Source organism: Lepidochelys olivacea (assembly GCF_965140295.1).
Source record: "Lepidochelys olivacea isolate rLepOli2 genome assembly, chromosome: 3".
Taxonomy (NCBI): Eukaryota; Metazoa; Chordata; order Testudines; family Cheloniidae; genus Lepidochelys; species Lepidochelys olivacea.
This window is the reverse complement of record NC_140413.1, coordinates 37,735,662-37,751,941: the sequence shown is the minus strand read 5'-3', so window position 1 is coordinate 37,751,941 and position 16,280 is coordinate 37,735,662. Positions and strand designations below refer to the sequence as shown.

Below are 16,280 nucleotides of genomic sequence, written 5' to 3'. Positions count from 1 at the left end.
GTTCTTTTTAAAAAGGGAAGTGTAAATACGACACAAGGAGTCTTGCTTGTTCCAGCCGTTATTAGGTGTCAACCCACTCTACTGTGATTCAAATATTCAGCACTATATCCAAGAATTGTAAGATGAAAGGGATGATCCTCTTGAACTCTTTCAGATAAATTATTATTAATTGTTTGCTTTATGTTAACACCGAGAGGTCCGAATCAGGATTGAGGTCCCATTTTTCTAGGCACAGTAGGGTTGGAGAAATCAGTAAGTGGATTTACACTGGTATAAAATCAACCATGAGAGAGAGAAAAAAATCAGGCCCAAGGCCTTTAATCTTTCTCGAAGCTGTAATTATAATGTGCAGTAATGGGGTGAGCAGCAACTAAAGTTTTGTTATTAACTATATGCTCAGCAAAAAATTGTATCTATGCAGAAAAAAGTCACTGTTGATAAGATATTCAAGATAGGGCTATGGTTAATGGGTTGCTATATTTTCCCCTCATCTCTATGGATGCTGGATTTTAAAAGTTTTCATTTCATGTTCTCTTATTTCTTACATATTTTGTAAACACTTTTAATTTGAAATTTTAAAAAAGAACAGGAACATAAAGTCAATGTCAACTCCTACAGGGCACGATTTTGCAATAAAATCAATGACATATGAAGGCACTTAGTATCTTGCAAACCCATGATATTTATATCAATGATACCAGTTACTCTGTCTCTAGCTCTCCAGGTGGAAGAACTATGGGTAAGGTTGATATTCTCCTTAGGGGAAAAGACCATGGAGAATTTTTCTGCTCAACTCGTTACTTGGAGATACATGGTCTCTGGAGATATTAACCCCAGGGCCATCCCTACCCATATGCAAAGTATGCAGCTGCGTAGGGCACCAGGAAATTTTGGCACCAAATTTCCTGGTGCCCTGCACAGCTGTGTGCTGTTCCAGCCCTGCCCCGCCTCTTCCCCATGGCCCTGCTCCGCCCCACCCCCACTCCACCCATTCCTCAAAGCCCCCAGCCTGCTCCCACACACCTGTTGCCGGCACCCAGTGCCGAGAGGCTGAACAACAGCTTGAGTGGTTCGTTACCCGGTGTGCTACACCCAATAATCACAACGGGGTGGAGAAGCAGAAAAGTTTATTTGCAGCTGCAAAAAGGTACAGGGAGAATAAAATCTCAAATCCTGCACACCAGAGCAGGAAGTTACACAGGCTTTTATACATCCTTTTTTCCAGCATACTTATCCAATAGCAAGCTGTTCCAAGTATCCATATAGCCAGCCAATCCAGTTCCCAGCTAGTTCCCTGATTTTCTGTATCATTTGTTAAACTATACATAAAGCTGCTTTATTCAGCATTGTTCTTCCATATCTCCCCTGTTTGGCCTTGCTTAGTTTCAGGCAGTCTGACTCTGCAACATACTGTTGCAGATTCTCAGCATAACTGCTGTGTGTGCCTCCAGGCGGGGGGGCCAAGGACACTTGGGCCTAGCACGCAGAGCTGCTGCGAGTGCCTCCAGGCAGGAGGGGGAGGGGCAAGGACACAGGGGCCTAGTGCGAGGGGGCTTCATCGACACTTGTGGTCTTCCATCCCCTCGAGTTACCTAGTGGCCATGCCCCAGTGTTCCCAACACACCCGCTCCTCCCCTTCTCCACCCCAGCCCTGGCTCTTCCCGCCCCTGCTCTGCCCCAGCCCCACCCCAACTCCCCTGAGGACTGCAACAGGGCTGGGCCTGCATTAAGTGGTGGGAAGTGCCATGACCCAGACCCAGCCATGCCACCGGTGAGTGCTGGGGGGCAGTTCCCTCTACCCCTCAAGCCAGCCTCCCCCGCCCCCGCAAAGGCCTGTCTCCCCCCACCTCCCCTGCTGGGGGCAGGGGCGGCTCTACCAATTTTGCCGCCCCAAGCAGTCGCCGCCAAATTGCTGCCACCGCAACAGCGATGGAGCTGCTGCCGAAAGCCGCCGCAGCGGGAAGAGCAGTGGAGCTGCCGCTGAATTGCCACTGCGGGGCACGGACGGCCGCCCCATTCTAAATGCCGCCCCAAGCACCTGCTTGGAAAGCTGGTGCCTGGAGCTGGCCGAGGCTGGAGGGCTGCGTAGGACCCCAGAATAGCTAGGGATGGCCCTGACTAACCCCTCCTTGGCCAGGCATGTATTCTGCAGAACAAAAGGTGCAGGACTGGAGAGGTGTATAATGAGGATACTGAAAGGGCCTCCAAAATATCAACAATATCAAATATCAGTATTAAACCAGTAAATGCAACCCAAGAACTGATGCCTCTGATAACATCACAAGCTTCTAGTTTAGTTTAGCATTCAGCAGCACAAGACAACCTGCACTGATTATTGACTATCGTTCAGCCAGAATTGTTTTCATTGTCGTTTCATGCTGTAGCTAATTGAATGAAGGTGAAGGTTTTCAGGCTCTCTCTATTTAGAGACAGTTCTCATCAGATATAATCCTTTCGCTAGCAGTCGGTAGGTGTGTTATGAATACAAACACTCACAAAGAAAATTGGAACAATAATGGCTACAAAAAGATCACATCAAGATCTACATTTAGTCTCTTTAGATCAGTCTAGGTTGATTAGAGTTTGTATTTTCTTTCACACTAACATAGCCATTTAACTATCACTTAGGAAGGTTTCTCATATACCTGAAGAATATGAATAATGTAGTGTCCCTAGCCTCTGTTTGCCAGAAGCTGGTAATGAGTGACAGGGGATGGATCACTTGATCATTACCTGTTCTCTTCATTCCCTCTTGGGCACCTGCCACTGGCCACTGTTGGAAGACAGGATACTGGGCTAGATGGACCTTTGGTCTGACCCAGTAGGGCCATTCTTATGTTCTTATGAACCCTTGGGTACTAGATGCTCCAATTTACATAAACTTAAATAAGCTGAGTTAAGTATCAAATTTTTTTCTTTACAAATTTTTTTTGTTTACAAATGGCCATTCCCCCCCCCCCCAGCAGATAAACACAGAACTCCCATCAACTTCAGTGGGAGCTCTACCTGTGTATCTGAGGGGAGAATGACAATTAGATACTGTTGTTCATGTGTGTTCAAAATAACTAAATATATTAGAAATTCTCTAGTTAAGAAGTTAGGAAGTTTGCCTTGTTTCCTGGTGATTTGGTCATTATTTACCCAAATAATGGTAATTGTGTGTATTTTTGACATGTCAACTGTCAAGACTGAATCCCCACTCTGTCACTCCAAGTGCAGGAACTAGGGGCCCTCAAGGATTTTAAAAATTAATACTTGCCACTCCAGGCTTATATTACACTCCCAAGGTTACAGCTTTTCTCTGACCTGGGCTTGGTAAACACTGCCACCACCCAAATGCAAAAAATCCCAACCCTTTGAACCCAGGAAGGAGCACTTGGGAATTCTTCCCTGTGGGGTACCCGCAAGCCCTTTCACTCACTCACTCACTCACTCACTCTCACACACACACACACACACACACTGGGAAGACCTGAGATAGAAAACAAAGGAAATTAGCTGTGGCTACCAGCTAATCAAACAACATGCACAAACCTCTTAGGACACCAAAAATCCAATCCTGTTCTTAAAAAACATAAATTTTATTAAAAACAAAAAGGAAAAGATTATATCTGGAACTTAGTCTTTTGCTAGATTTTAAAAGAGCAATTCCAAAAATCAAGTACCCAAAATAGCTTTCTTGGGGGTTCAGCTTAAATGTTACAAGGAAACAAAAGCATCTAGAGTTAGCACAGAAGAGATCCACGAGCCAAAATAAAAAATAAACCTGATTGTGTCTAACTAGACATTCCCTATCCAAATAATTTCTGCTAAGTATGGAAGATGAATTTTCATACCTGGTTCAAGCCTTACACAGCATTGCTGCTCCATCCCTGCAGCCTAGAGATGAAGGGAAAGTTTCTTTCCCAATCTTAAAAAGTTCTACCTTCCCCTTAGCTCTTTTTGGTCAGGTCCCTTTCTTTTACCTGTGGGCTTGCTCACCCTTTACAGGAAAAGCAAGCAGAGAACAGACCAAGAGGGATTTTACAGCTAACTGGCTGGCTGGCTGTCCATCAAAGGGAGCTGCTCCCTCCCACCTTCATGTATCGCATCAACAAATGCTCTTTTTTTACAACTAGTATATTGGAACGTCTAATGGATATAATATATTGCTTAATTCACAAATAACTTCCTATGAGGCTCACTTAAGGCACCACTGATATGAGGTGAAAGTGATCTAACACCTCAGTTTATCCTGCAAACATAAGTCATGCTGGTGTTCTGAAGGCCCTGGAGTTTCTGAAGCATAGCAAAGTTATAATCCCACGGATGGGTGCTTCACGCTACATTTGATAGTTAGCCATGAGCAATTCTTTAAAAAAAACTTCCATTGCTTCATAAAGCAACTGAAATTGGCTCAGATTTTATTTGCCTATCCAGCATATATGGATGGTTCTTTCTTCACACACAAATTTGTGCAAGTATAAATTCAGAGTGGAACACAATAATGTGTCAGTTCAACATCAAACTCAGACAGCAGCTTGCAAAGTCACAGAATACCTGTTTGTTCCTTCTGTATGTTGCTCCTGATGGTGAGAACAGTGAAAAGCAGCCTTATTTATTTAAATGAAATAAGTGAGTCTTGTGGCTGAAGAAGGTAAAGTGCACTTTAAAATATTTAAGGGCAGAAATGGAAGGAAAGAGCTATTGAAGAGAATTTAGTTCCTTTAATTTAAAACCGTGAACAATCCAATAAGTTTTTATTTTGATAATGTGGTAGGGGGGATTATTCTAAGTGATAAGTGGCATAAATATATTTATTAGCTATTTCTTGTAGTTCAGCACAGTTTATTTAAATATAGAGATGCATAGATTCTTACTAATCTGGCGGTGATATATGTAGCGATGGCTGATGCAAAGTGGTCCATGCTGGAGCTTGTCTGCCATAGATCCAGGTCAAAAACCTGTTTTGCAAGAACTATTATGAACCAAAGGTGTGCTTACCTTGTTTAGCAAACGTGCTAAATGGGGTTGAACAGGAGGAAAAGTGTCAGGCCATAGGGGGCAGCTGGGTGTATCCAGGCCAGTTACTCCACCTCCCACATCCATACATTGTGTTCTGTGCAGCTAATCTAGTCAAGTCAACAATTTACTCTAGCCTCTGAGCAGGGAGGTAGTCCTGGGGTGAACTGTTTTGGTGAAGACTAGCTGCCTGGGATTTTTCTACAGTGGTTTTTTCTGGATTTGTGTGTCATGTGCAAGAGAATTGGCCACTCCAGCTACCAGCCTGATTTTCCTACTTCCCCCCACACCTCTCTGACATAAGGCTAGGCAGCTGCACATCTGAATTGTGGCCTTATTGATTGATACCACTTATCAGCCTTATACTCCTATAATACTATCCTGCTTAAACCTATGCATCACACATTAACAATTAACCACAACAATAAATCTCTCTATTAAATTATTACATAAAATAATTGGCTACAGGCTGATTCAGAATGCAGAGACCTCCACTTTATTGCACAGCTTACTTGTAGTGATGCAATAATGCAAGTGATATTTTTAGGTAAGGACATTGTATGGAGCCCACAGCACATTACTGAATAGTCTGTATTAGTTCCTACTGAACATGGGGGGGGGGGGAATAACTTCCTGTGTATTCCATTTTGTTAAAAAGATTAAACTAATATAGAAGTTATTTGTTCTCAGTATGGTTTATCTTTCTGCTTTTAAACTGTATAATTGCTGCTAACTCTTCCCATGGTTAGAGTCACACCTTGCTTCTGAGAGTAATTCATTTCCCTTTAGAATCTGTTGTTAATAGCATCTTTACTGAAGTCACAATTCTCTGCTGATTTATAGCCAAAAATAAATGGAACTTTTACATGTCAGATGCTAATCAGCTGATTAATCAGCACTAGAGGACTTTATATTTTAGAAGCTGACTCAGAATGGAGAGATCTTTACCATTACCTAAGGATAATATCAGTAACAGCAGAGTGTTGTATCATTATCTTTTTCTGTCTTGTCTCTTTAGACTGTGAACTCTTTGGGACAGGGACTGCCTATGTTTGCACAGTGCCAGGCATAATAAAGTCTTGGAGGCTATACTAAAATAAATAATAACCGAATACACAATCAAAGTAGGAATTCTAATAGAATCAGTTGAGACAAAAGACCAGCAATAAATAAGTCAGGTCTGAGGCTACCTAGCTTCATTTCATGGAGTGCAGAATGTGTAACTATTTACTTTGTGGAGTGTATGTGCATACTTTGCAAGCAACCTGTGGCCTTCAGAGGCCATGTTACAGCCTGGCATTATTGAAATAAAAGAGCAGAGAGGTAGAATTATTTGTAGAGGCAGAATATAAGGTCCCATATAAGGTTCACATCTATCCCACAAAACTGACTTCCCCGATCTACATCTCATACTAGGAGGAGACCAAGGTAGAACATGGGACACACCTTCTAACAGAGGTAGAGAAGGTTGATCATTCCTTCTACAATAAAAAAGTCCCTCCAAGAGATGCGGGTAACATGTGAAACATAGGTTGTGGTGAAATGGGATTTGATCATTAGAAATATTCATGGATTGATATGTGATGACCACGTGACTTGCCAACTGCTTTTGAAGGTGGTGAATTTCTTGAGATATCTAGACAAATTTCAAAGGATGGAGGCTGTGAACTTGGTACATAGTGATACCAAAGAAGTAGGAGGATGTAAAGCAGAGGTGCTGGAAGCTCAATTGAGATGATTATATAGCGCCTCTGTGGTAGCTTTCTCTGAAATTATTCTGGTTCCACATACAGGACCATTGGGGTCTCAGTGCATGGATGACAAGATGATGTAAAGAGACAGGGAGGTTCAGTCCAATATCTTAATAAATTACTCAACAGGTAAGTAAAATAAAAGGCATTTTAGTTGTTTGCTGGCATATTAAGAGAGATTATTCAGAACAAAAAGACTTATTTGTGTATGGTCAATCTTACAGCATGGAGATATTACTATTTGTTGACTACTACAATATGGAAGAAGTCAGAAAGCAGAAATATTTTCCTAAGCACAAACTGTCTTTTTAAGACATGCCTGACCATTGTGGGGAGTCTACTAACAAAGGTATCAAGTCTAATTATGTTTTTTGTGATGTGACTACCTGACCACTAGGTAATGGGTTGAAACTAACTCATTTCCCTCTGGGTGTCAAGCAACAGTCAGATGATAATACCTTTCTGACATATTTTAATCTAGGACACATTTTAACTGTTAACATCTCTAAAAAGCTCTACATTCCACTGGTGATGGAGGACTGAATAACACAGGCTTCCTAACTGAAACTGCTGACTATATAGATATATAAACAGAATGTCATGCTATACCAGGGATCATACATACTACCAGCAGTTTTCAGCTGTGTTATTCTGCTCATCATGAAAAAGTATATATTTGTCTCCAGTTTAGTCCAGAAGTAAAATTGAAGGTTTGAGGGAGAATGAGAATATATTTGGCCATCAACAGAGAACGTAATAGCCTATACGATGCACATAATCTAGTGGGTTGATCAATAAGACACTAAGATAAATTATAACATTTCTTAGCATACGAGTTGGCCAAACTACATCTGTTGATGGAGCAAAACAAAATCCACCAGCTGAAAGTGTGGAAGCGCAGCAGTGTTTTATAGATATTTAAATTAATGTTGTTATTATTAATAACTACACGCCACTAGCCATCACCTTCAGCCCCCAACTAAAACCTCTCCAATGCATCATCAAGAATCTACAACCTATCCTGAAGGATGACCCATCACTCTCACAGATCTTGGGAGACAGGCCAGTCCTTGCTTACAGACAGCCCCCCAACCTGAAGCAAATACTCACCAGCAACCACACAACAAAACCACTAACCCAGGAACCTATCCTTGCAACAAAGCCTGTTGCCAACTGTGTCCACATATCTATTCAACTGTGTCCACATATCTATTTGGGGGGGGGGAGGGATAGCTCAGTGGTTTGAGCTTTGGCCTCCTAAACCCAGGGTTGTGAGTTCAATCCTTGAGGGGGCCATTTAGGGATCTGGGGCAAAAATTGGGGATTGGTCCTGCTTTGAGCAGGGGGTTAGACTAGATGACCTCCTGAGGTCCCTTCCAACCCTGATATTCTATGATTCTATGACACCATCATAGGGCCTAATCACATCAGCCACACTATCAGAGGCTCATTCACCTGCACATCCACCAATGTGATATATGCCATCATGTGCCAGCAATGCCCCTCTGCCATGTAGATTGGCCAAACTGGACAGTCTCTACGTAAAAGAATAAATGGAAATAAATCAGATGTCAAGAATTATAACATTCAAAAACCAGTTGGAGAACACTTCAATCTCTCTGGTCACTCGATTAGAGACCTAAAAGTGACAATTCTTCAACAAAAAAACTTCAAAAACAGACTCCAAGGAGAGACTGCTGAATTGGAATTAATTTGCAAACTGAAAGCTGCTATACAGGCTCCTACACTAAATCCCACCTTCACTGCCATCATTGGAGGTCTGGCCAGAGGAAAAAGGATATGACCAGGTCTTCTTATGCCCTTGGAATTGTTGGCTTCCATTTCCACTCCTTGCAGCCATTGGCAGCTGATATAACATAGAAAATAATTCAGGCTGCTCTAATTTACACAAGTGCTAGACCAATGCAAAACTAGCTCAGGATCACAGGAGTGAGTAGGGCAGTTTTACCCACCCTTCCACCTCACTCCTACCCTCTAACATGGATTTCATGTTCCATGTGCATAGCCAAGGATCTATTTGCCTAGTGCATTTGATTTACTTAATATTGATAAAATTATTGAATTACCAGTGTGCTTTAATAAATAACGTTTAACAAAAGCTACTTATGCTGCCATTAGTAACCACCCCCAGCCCTTGCTGAGGGTTGTAGAGGTTTTGTATATGTGGATATGGAAATTTGACCAGATTAATAAAAAAAATTAAAGAATTTTTTTCTGTGGGATTGTGGTTTCCCTAGCTCTTCAAGCAAGTGGTTATTTTAATGTGCATTAAGCAGGGCTGATTAGATGACATTTCTTACTTATTATAGTAAAAGCAAATACTTTTATAACATTAGAATTTCAAAGCTGGGCACAAATATTAACAGAGTCTTACAGCAACCCTGTGAGATAGAGCATGTAAACATTAGATCCCCTTTATAGAGAAGAGAAATTGAGACACAACAAGATTTTGTGTTGCTCAAAGTCACATGCAAGTGAGTGACACCTTTGACTAAAGCTTCTGGGTTCCCTGCTCTTGCCACCGGACTGTGTGGTATGGATCACTCTTGGCTACAGGCAGGGAGAACAGGAGAATGTAAGTTTTGGGGGGTGGGGAATGTGATTGTTATTAAAAAAAAAAAAAAAAGCAGGTGGATTTCATCCTGCAAGCCTGTAACTCCATGGCATGGTTCACTGTTTTGGTTAATGTTAGCAATGAAACAAGGGAAGAATCTGAATTTTACCAAAATCGGTCATCAGTTTTGTTTTTGAAAACTCTGCATTATTATTTTCCTCTTTGCAAATATCCAGTGCTCTCTTGTGACAGCTGCAAACTAAAATAATCACCCACTCCCTCTTTCCAAATAATCATTGTTATTTACAGCAGTCTGATCCTGTTTGGGATTCAGCCGAAGCTGGTAGAGGTTATGATGTCATATGGGTCCCTCTCTGTGGCCTGATTTGGTCAGGACAGCCTTCAGGATTGGAGTGATGAAGGTCTGTGGTCCCAGGAGATGGTGGGAGTGGCAGGCATGATGGTGAAGCTTGCTACAGTAACCAATTTTTGTTACCCATGGGGCTTTTAGCAGGGAATGGAGCTGAAGGGATAAAGCCCTGAGTTCTGATGCCCCTCATGAAGCTGAAACAGGGAGCAGAGCCGCAGAGCTGAAGCCCTGAGCCCCAGCGCTCCCCCGCAGATCTAAAGCCCTAAGTCCCCCTCCCAGAGCCCTGGTACGCCGAGGGTCAGAAGCCCTTCCCCCACCCCATCCGAAGCCCTGACACCACCCCACCTTGCGGCTGAAGTTCCAACCCCTATGCCTCCAGAACATCATCTTCAGAGTTTCTGAACATTTCAGAGTTACGAATAACCTTCATTTCTGAGGTATCTATAAGTCTGAGGTTCTACTATATATTCCTTTGAGTATACTGTCAACTTTTCTGACCATCCATATTGACAAAGAAATATCAATTCTTGAGCAGGGTGGAGAAGACCTGGACCATCTTGTTATGTCTCAAAATTCTTGCCAGTTTCAGTTGAAGTGTATGATGATTCATAGTGTCATAAGTAGCAGACAGATCAACACAAAAAGCCACTCTCATTTTGCAAGTTTCAAAGCCAACTTTGACATATTGAGATAGGTTTGCAACTTGACCACAGCATGAAAGCCCTGGGCAGAAACTGGTTTAGTTATCAAACAGCTGGCTTTCCATTGTTGGTGCTGTTCTACTCATTATAATCCTCTTGTATAGCTTGTAGGTTGAGCAGAGTAAGAGTATTGGTCAGTAACTCTTTGAAGAATTAGCCTCTGTACATGGTTGATTGGTGCAACCATGTTAGCCTGTTTCCACAGCCTGGGTATCTGTATTGTCTCCATGCAAGAATTCAAAAAATCAAGTAACCTCTTCTTTGCTGTCATCTCAAAGTACAGTAATAGTTCATTATATCCATTGAGTCAGGCTGTCTTTCCACATTTAAGTATCTTCATGGCTATCGTCAACTCCTTAATGTTGAGGGACTCATTGCGGACTTCATTGTCTCTGAGAAGTGATTGAAGTTCCTGCTTAATCTGTTTCATTTTGTGCTTCGCTTCATGGACTGTTTTACCAAGTAGAATAAATTGGTGTGCTACTTGGTTGGGAGAGACTGTGCTGATATGCATTGATGGTTGTCCTTCAGTGTTCAGCTTGCAAATGATGGGCCATGTTCTTTACTATTATAGCACAAATTTGTTGTTTCAATCAGCTCGCTCCAGTAGTTGCACTGCTCCTTTTGGATCTCTCTTATAAGCATTATCCTGAGCACAATGGTTTCTTCACTGAAGGGATCCAAGTCAAACAATTTGACATATTTTTAATATTGTTCACTTGTTTGTCCTGAAAGTCCGGGCATATATAACATCCAGCATCTCCTAGGATTTGCTGTTGGGCAGTCTTCCACGCCATGGAAAAAAACTCTCCATAGTGCATGTGTGTTACAGTAATCTGACAAATGGATCCATCCAATTCAGCTGTAAAGCCTTCCCAGTCAGCCTTTCTGAAGTTGAATCTCAGCAGGTACTTTGTTTTCTTGGGTTGTACTGCAGCCTCGGTTGTCACTTGCACTGGTCAATGTTATGATTTTTCTGAACTTTCAGAGATGACAAAGACGAAGTCAAGATTGTTCCTCTTGTTCTGTTGTGCACTTTGGAAAGTATATTTATCCTGGAAATCATAGAGCAAACTCAAGTTGTTTGTTGCTGCTTGCTTTTCAACTTTTTCACCATTATTGTCATTGTTGGAGTATACCCAGATGGTGTTGACTTTTGAAGTTGCCTATACTCCAAGATATGTGGAGGGGTGGTAGTGGTGTTTCCTGGCAGGGGAGAGTCAGTTGGCCATGCTAACTCTTTGGGTAGTTTTTAAAGAGAAATCACTGCTATTTGTTTGAGTTCAATAAGTTCCATTGTACCATGGTGTTTCACAACAGTGTTTTTCACCAGTCTTTTGTTGCATACACGAATTGTGCTACTGTAGGTGTTGCTTTTGACATTCACAGCAATATATACGCCAGTTATGTTTGGTGTGGTTGTCTCTCTCTCTGTCTCTCTTGCAGGCACTTTTATGCCAAACAGAATGTCAGACTTCTCTGCAGATATTGAAATGGCAATTTTAGGTGCAGTCTTGGGCTGAGGCCCCGAAAGGGGCCATTTATGTCAATGTTTATGTCTATATCTCCTATTGTGGTCTCAGTCCATATTGTTAGAATTGGTTTCTCCCATGGTTAGTTGCAATACTAGATTAACAGAGTATGACATGAACATATCTGACAAAGAAGAGAAGACGTTATGGATACCTCGCACCGCCACAACTCCCTTACTGACTTTCTGCAGACATGAACTCTTTGTGTGGGTCTGCACTTCCTTCCAAAGAATCTGATTGAATTTGTCTCTTTAATTCTGAGACACACAAGTCATGTCAAAGTCCATATATATGAAAGGAACACTGAGGAATTTCACATATTTTTCTGCTATATAATGACTAAGGGACTAAATTATATCAGTTGGTTTAAAATATTGAAACTTTCTTAATTAGTTACAATATTTTAGAATAACGTAATTGTTTTTAACTTTAAAGACAACCTAATAAGATGTTTCTCCAAATTATACCCTCTTGGTTAATGAGTCAAAATTTCAGACATTCCATCTTTGGAGAGCAGCAGGATCTTGACTTACTCTTTCTAGTTTAGAAATGTATTTTTCAAATTTAAAAGCATTGGATGTTGGTTTGAAGGCTTCATTAACATGCAGATTAGCATAAATAGCACAAAGTGATTAGTTGATATGAATGACCTCGAAAGAGTACATTTAAAATCCTAATGTGTGTATTAATGGAGTTCAGGAAGCCACATTCATCATCCTGTGACTGATATAAAAAGAAAGTAAATACTGACTCATTTAAATATATACAAGGCTTTACCAACTGTTTCCTCAACCTTTATCATGAGCATTTTTTATCACAGACTGCTTTATGTACTGTGACAAAGTTCCTCCTCTGCCTTGGTTGGTCCTGCACTTATTGGTGGATTTGCTCCCCTCAGAGATTTACGGCAGCCCTCAGTTTGGCCACTTTTACTAGTGGCTCAAACCTGCCATTCACTCAGCTAACCTCATCACTGGTCAGCATGGGGGAAAGCAAGAAGAACAATCCCCTAGTGGGTCAGGGGACAGGCCAAGGACTTTTGCCTCTGGTGGAACCCACAGTCCAGGTCAACTCCTCTTATATTCAATACGGGGAAGGGGGAAGGAGAGAGGGGGAACCCAGGCCCACCCTCTACTCCGGGTTCCAGCCTAGGGCCCTGTGGATCACAGCTGTCTACTGTGTTTCTTGTAACAGCTGTGTGAAAGCTACAACTCCCTGGGCTACTTCCGCATGACCTACTCCCAACACCTTTTTTATTCTCACCACAGGACCTTCCTCCTGATGCCAGATAGTGTTTGTACTCCTCAGACCTCCAGCAGCACACCCTGTCACTCTCAGCTCTTTGCGTGCCCCTCACTAACTGAAGTGAGGTCCTTTTTAAACCAAGTGCCCTGACTAGCCTGCCTGTCTTAATTGATTCTAGCAGCTTCTTAATTGGCTCCAGGTGTCCTAATTAGCCTGCCTGCCTTAATTAGTTCCAGCAAATTCCTGATTGTTCTGGGACCGCCCCTGTTACCTTACTCAGGGAAAAGGGACCTCCTTAATCTGGAGCTAATATATCTGCCTTCTATCACTCTCCTGTAGTCATCTGGCCTGACCCTGTCACAGTACACACTGTTTATGACTGCCCAGTTGCAAAGCTAAAATAGACTGTTGTAACAATGTGAATCGGAGGCTTGAGTAATGGCCTATAAAATGAATCCTGTGCATTTTTTCAGCTGTTATCCAATTTATCAATGATGTTCTTCAAAACAGAACTTGCTAAAATCCCAAATCTTGCTAAAATTAATCATTAATTAAATTATACATATAGTACATTAGGAGGAAAGATGGTCTAGTAAATAGGACACTGAAAGGGGGCCTAGGAGACCTGGATTCAGGTCCCTGATCAATCACAGAGTCCTGGGTGACCTCAGGTAAGTCACTTACTCTACCCTGTGCCTCAGTTTCTGTAAGATGAAGCGTAATACTTACGTACTTCACAGGGCTGTTGTGAGGGTAAAATGCATTAATGACTGTGATGCACATAGATAAGTGATGAAGGCTACATAAGACTCTAGTGTGTAAGACAGGGTTTGTTAAAACTAAAAGCCAAGACATCATTTATTGTAGGTTCCCATGGGTTTCCCACCTCTTCAAACAAAGTAGCTGATCTAACGCTACAAGGCACAATACTAATTTTTCAATGTAAAGTGTTACTTGAGATTGCTCACTTTTCTTTCTGCTCAGACTCTGACTGTGCGGGAAGGATGGATTAATACTGACTTTCCATTTACCGAAGATCTGAGCTGTCCTACTTTTTTTTTTCTTTTGTGACCTGAATGGCAAGTACTTCTTTGCCAGTACTGGATTTAGCTTTCAAAACAATTCTGTACGGACATGGTAGAATGGGTCAGGCAACGAATTGCACAAATTGTACTGTTGGAAAGAGAAAAAATCTTGGTTTTCATAGATTTGCGAAAAGGTCAAAATATGGGTTTTAAGAATTATTAAATCAGTGTTAACTAAAAAATAAATGGTCATCCAGTAACTGAGGAATTTGAAAAATACTAAAAAATAATGTGAAAACTTACCATGAACAAAGATGCCTAACAAATCCAACCTAAATGATCTTATGCGTTCCCAAAGTATGCTTTCTCCACCATCCTTTTTTACTCATTTCAGCTGAAGGTTCAAATTCAGTTATTTATACCAATTGAAGTTTCTAAAATATGTGCAGATATGTAATAGGCTGCACATAAAACAATCAGTTATCTGAACCATTCAGGAATGTGGTATAATACAGTTCATGACTGGCAGAGCTACAACTCAGTCTCAGCTTTTAATGAACAATTTTTATAGAAGTTGGGGTAGAAGAATGATGATGTGGCCTAGGCTCTGCATTGGAATTCAGGATAGCTAGGTTCAGTCCTCCGCCTTTCCACAGACTTTGTGTGTCCTTGAACAAGTCATTTAGCCTGCCAGTGCATAAGTTCTCCATCTTCTGCTTGTCAGTTCTCTCTGTTTTTATTTATATTGTGGTAGCCCATAAAGGCACCAATCAGACAGCATGGTCCTGTGGTGTTAGACACTGTGCAAAGGGGTGAAACAAAGACAGTCCCAAAGAGATACAATAGCTGAACGCACAGGTAAATGGAGGCTGGGGAGGATGTGTGTGAGTTAACAGCTATCAAGGGTAAGTTTGCATATTTCTGTTGAGGATGGGGAGCAAAAGGAGAGGTGTTGCGGTTGATATTACAGGTGGCATCCCCTTTACTGTATGTTGGGGGGCAGGGAAGACCAATATTGCAAACCACCCATCTTCAGATATAAGGAGTTGTACCCCAAAATCATGAGACTGGCTTTGCAATTGTGAGATTTAGAATGAATGACTGAATAGTTCTTTTACTTTTCCATCTGGTTTTTGAGTTTCCAGGGTGCACGCAGGCCATGTTTGCAGCTTTTTCCCCCACACCCAGTAGGGCTTTTTGCTAAATGAAAACTGAGGTTCTCATGTAAGCACTTGGCTTCAGGAGCTGGGCTTTAAATAAAACATCAGATATTGCTGAACTCATGGTACAATTGCAATTATATCAACACTGAGAGAAATACCTTGGGAAAATCATCTAACAATTGTATGCAAAGAGGCCTTATAGTACAAACCTTTTGATTATTTTAACTCAGTATATATTTAAAAGACAATTCTTGTATCCTGTTAACATGGCTGAAGTGCTCTGGGTGGCCAAGGAAAATGAACTCCTGCTACAAGTCTATATCAATCAGGAAACAGAAATGTAAATCTTGCACTACATTTAATTTTTTCATCCTTAATGTACCGCTTACCTGTCATGACAAGTGCATGATATGAAATTGTTTTCAGAGAGCACTGGGTTTTTTTCTGTCTTTACGTAAACACAAATTGTCCTTCAACTTTTAATATTTCTCAGTTTCTTCAGTAACCGTGGGTATACTTGGTTTTATCATTTGATGGGGTGGCTTGACCCACAAGATATTCTTCATTCCAATGATAAACATTATTGTTGTATTTCTGTCAAAACAACAGAGATGGAGGTTTTGTTGCAGACTATTTTGCTTTCTGTGGCTGGTTCTCTTTTGATAAAAAGTAGCTGTGATTTGTCACACTGACAGGTACACCTACTGCGAAATGCTGGCGATGAAGTTACCATCACTGTACAGTACCTCAGGGAAGCTCCATCATTTCTAAAGCTCCCATTAGGTAAGAAGAAATTAATGGGTACAGGTAATTTTTTTCCCTTTGCAATATTTCTCATAATCTCTGTCTGACACTGACAGAAATAGTAATCTTATTTTCAGATGTTTTACTGCAAGAAGGTTTATTCTTTAATGTAG

The 16,280-nt window shown here is 41.3% G+C and overlaps 1 protein-coding gene across 1 annotated transcript in view; it reads left to right on the top strand.

The window, feature by feature from the left end:
* SNTG2 (syntrophin gamma 2) overlaps positions 1-16,280 on the top strand; it is a gene marked incomplete at its 3' end in the record, with an annotated part of 518,636 nt that overhangs the window by 314,026 nt on the left and 188,330 nt on the right. The window contains exon 7 of the mRNA XM_084623596.1: positions 16,059-16,146. Within this exon, the coding sequence (XP_084479722.1) occupies positions 16,059-16,146 (88 nt within the window). The remainder of the gene's footprint in view (positions 1-16,058; positions 16,147-16,280) is intronic.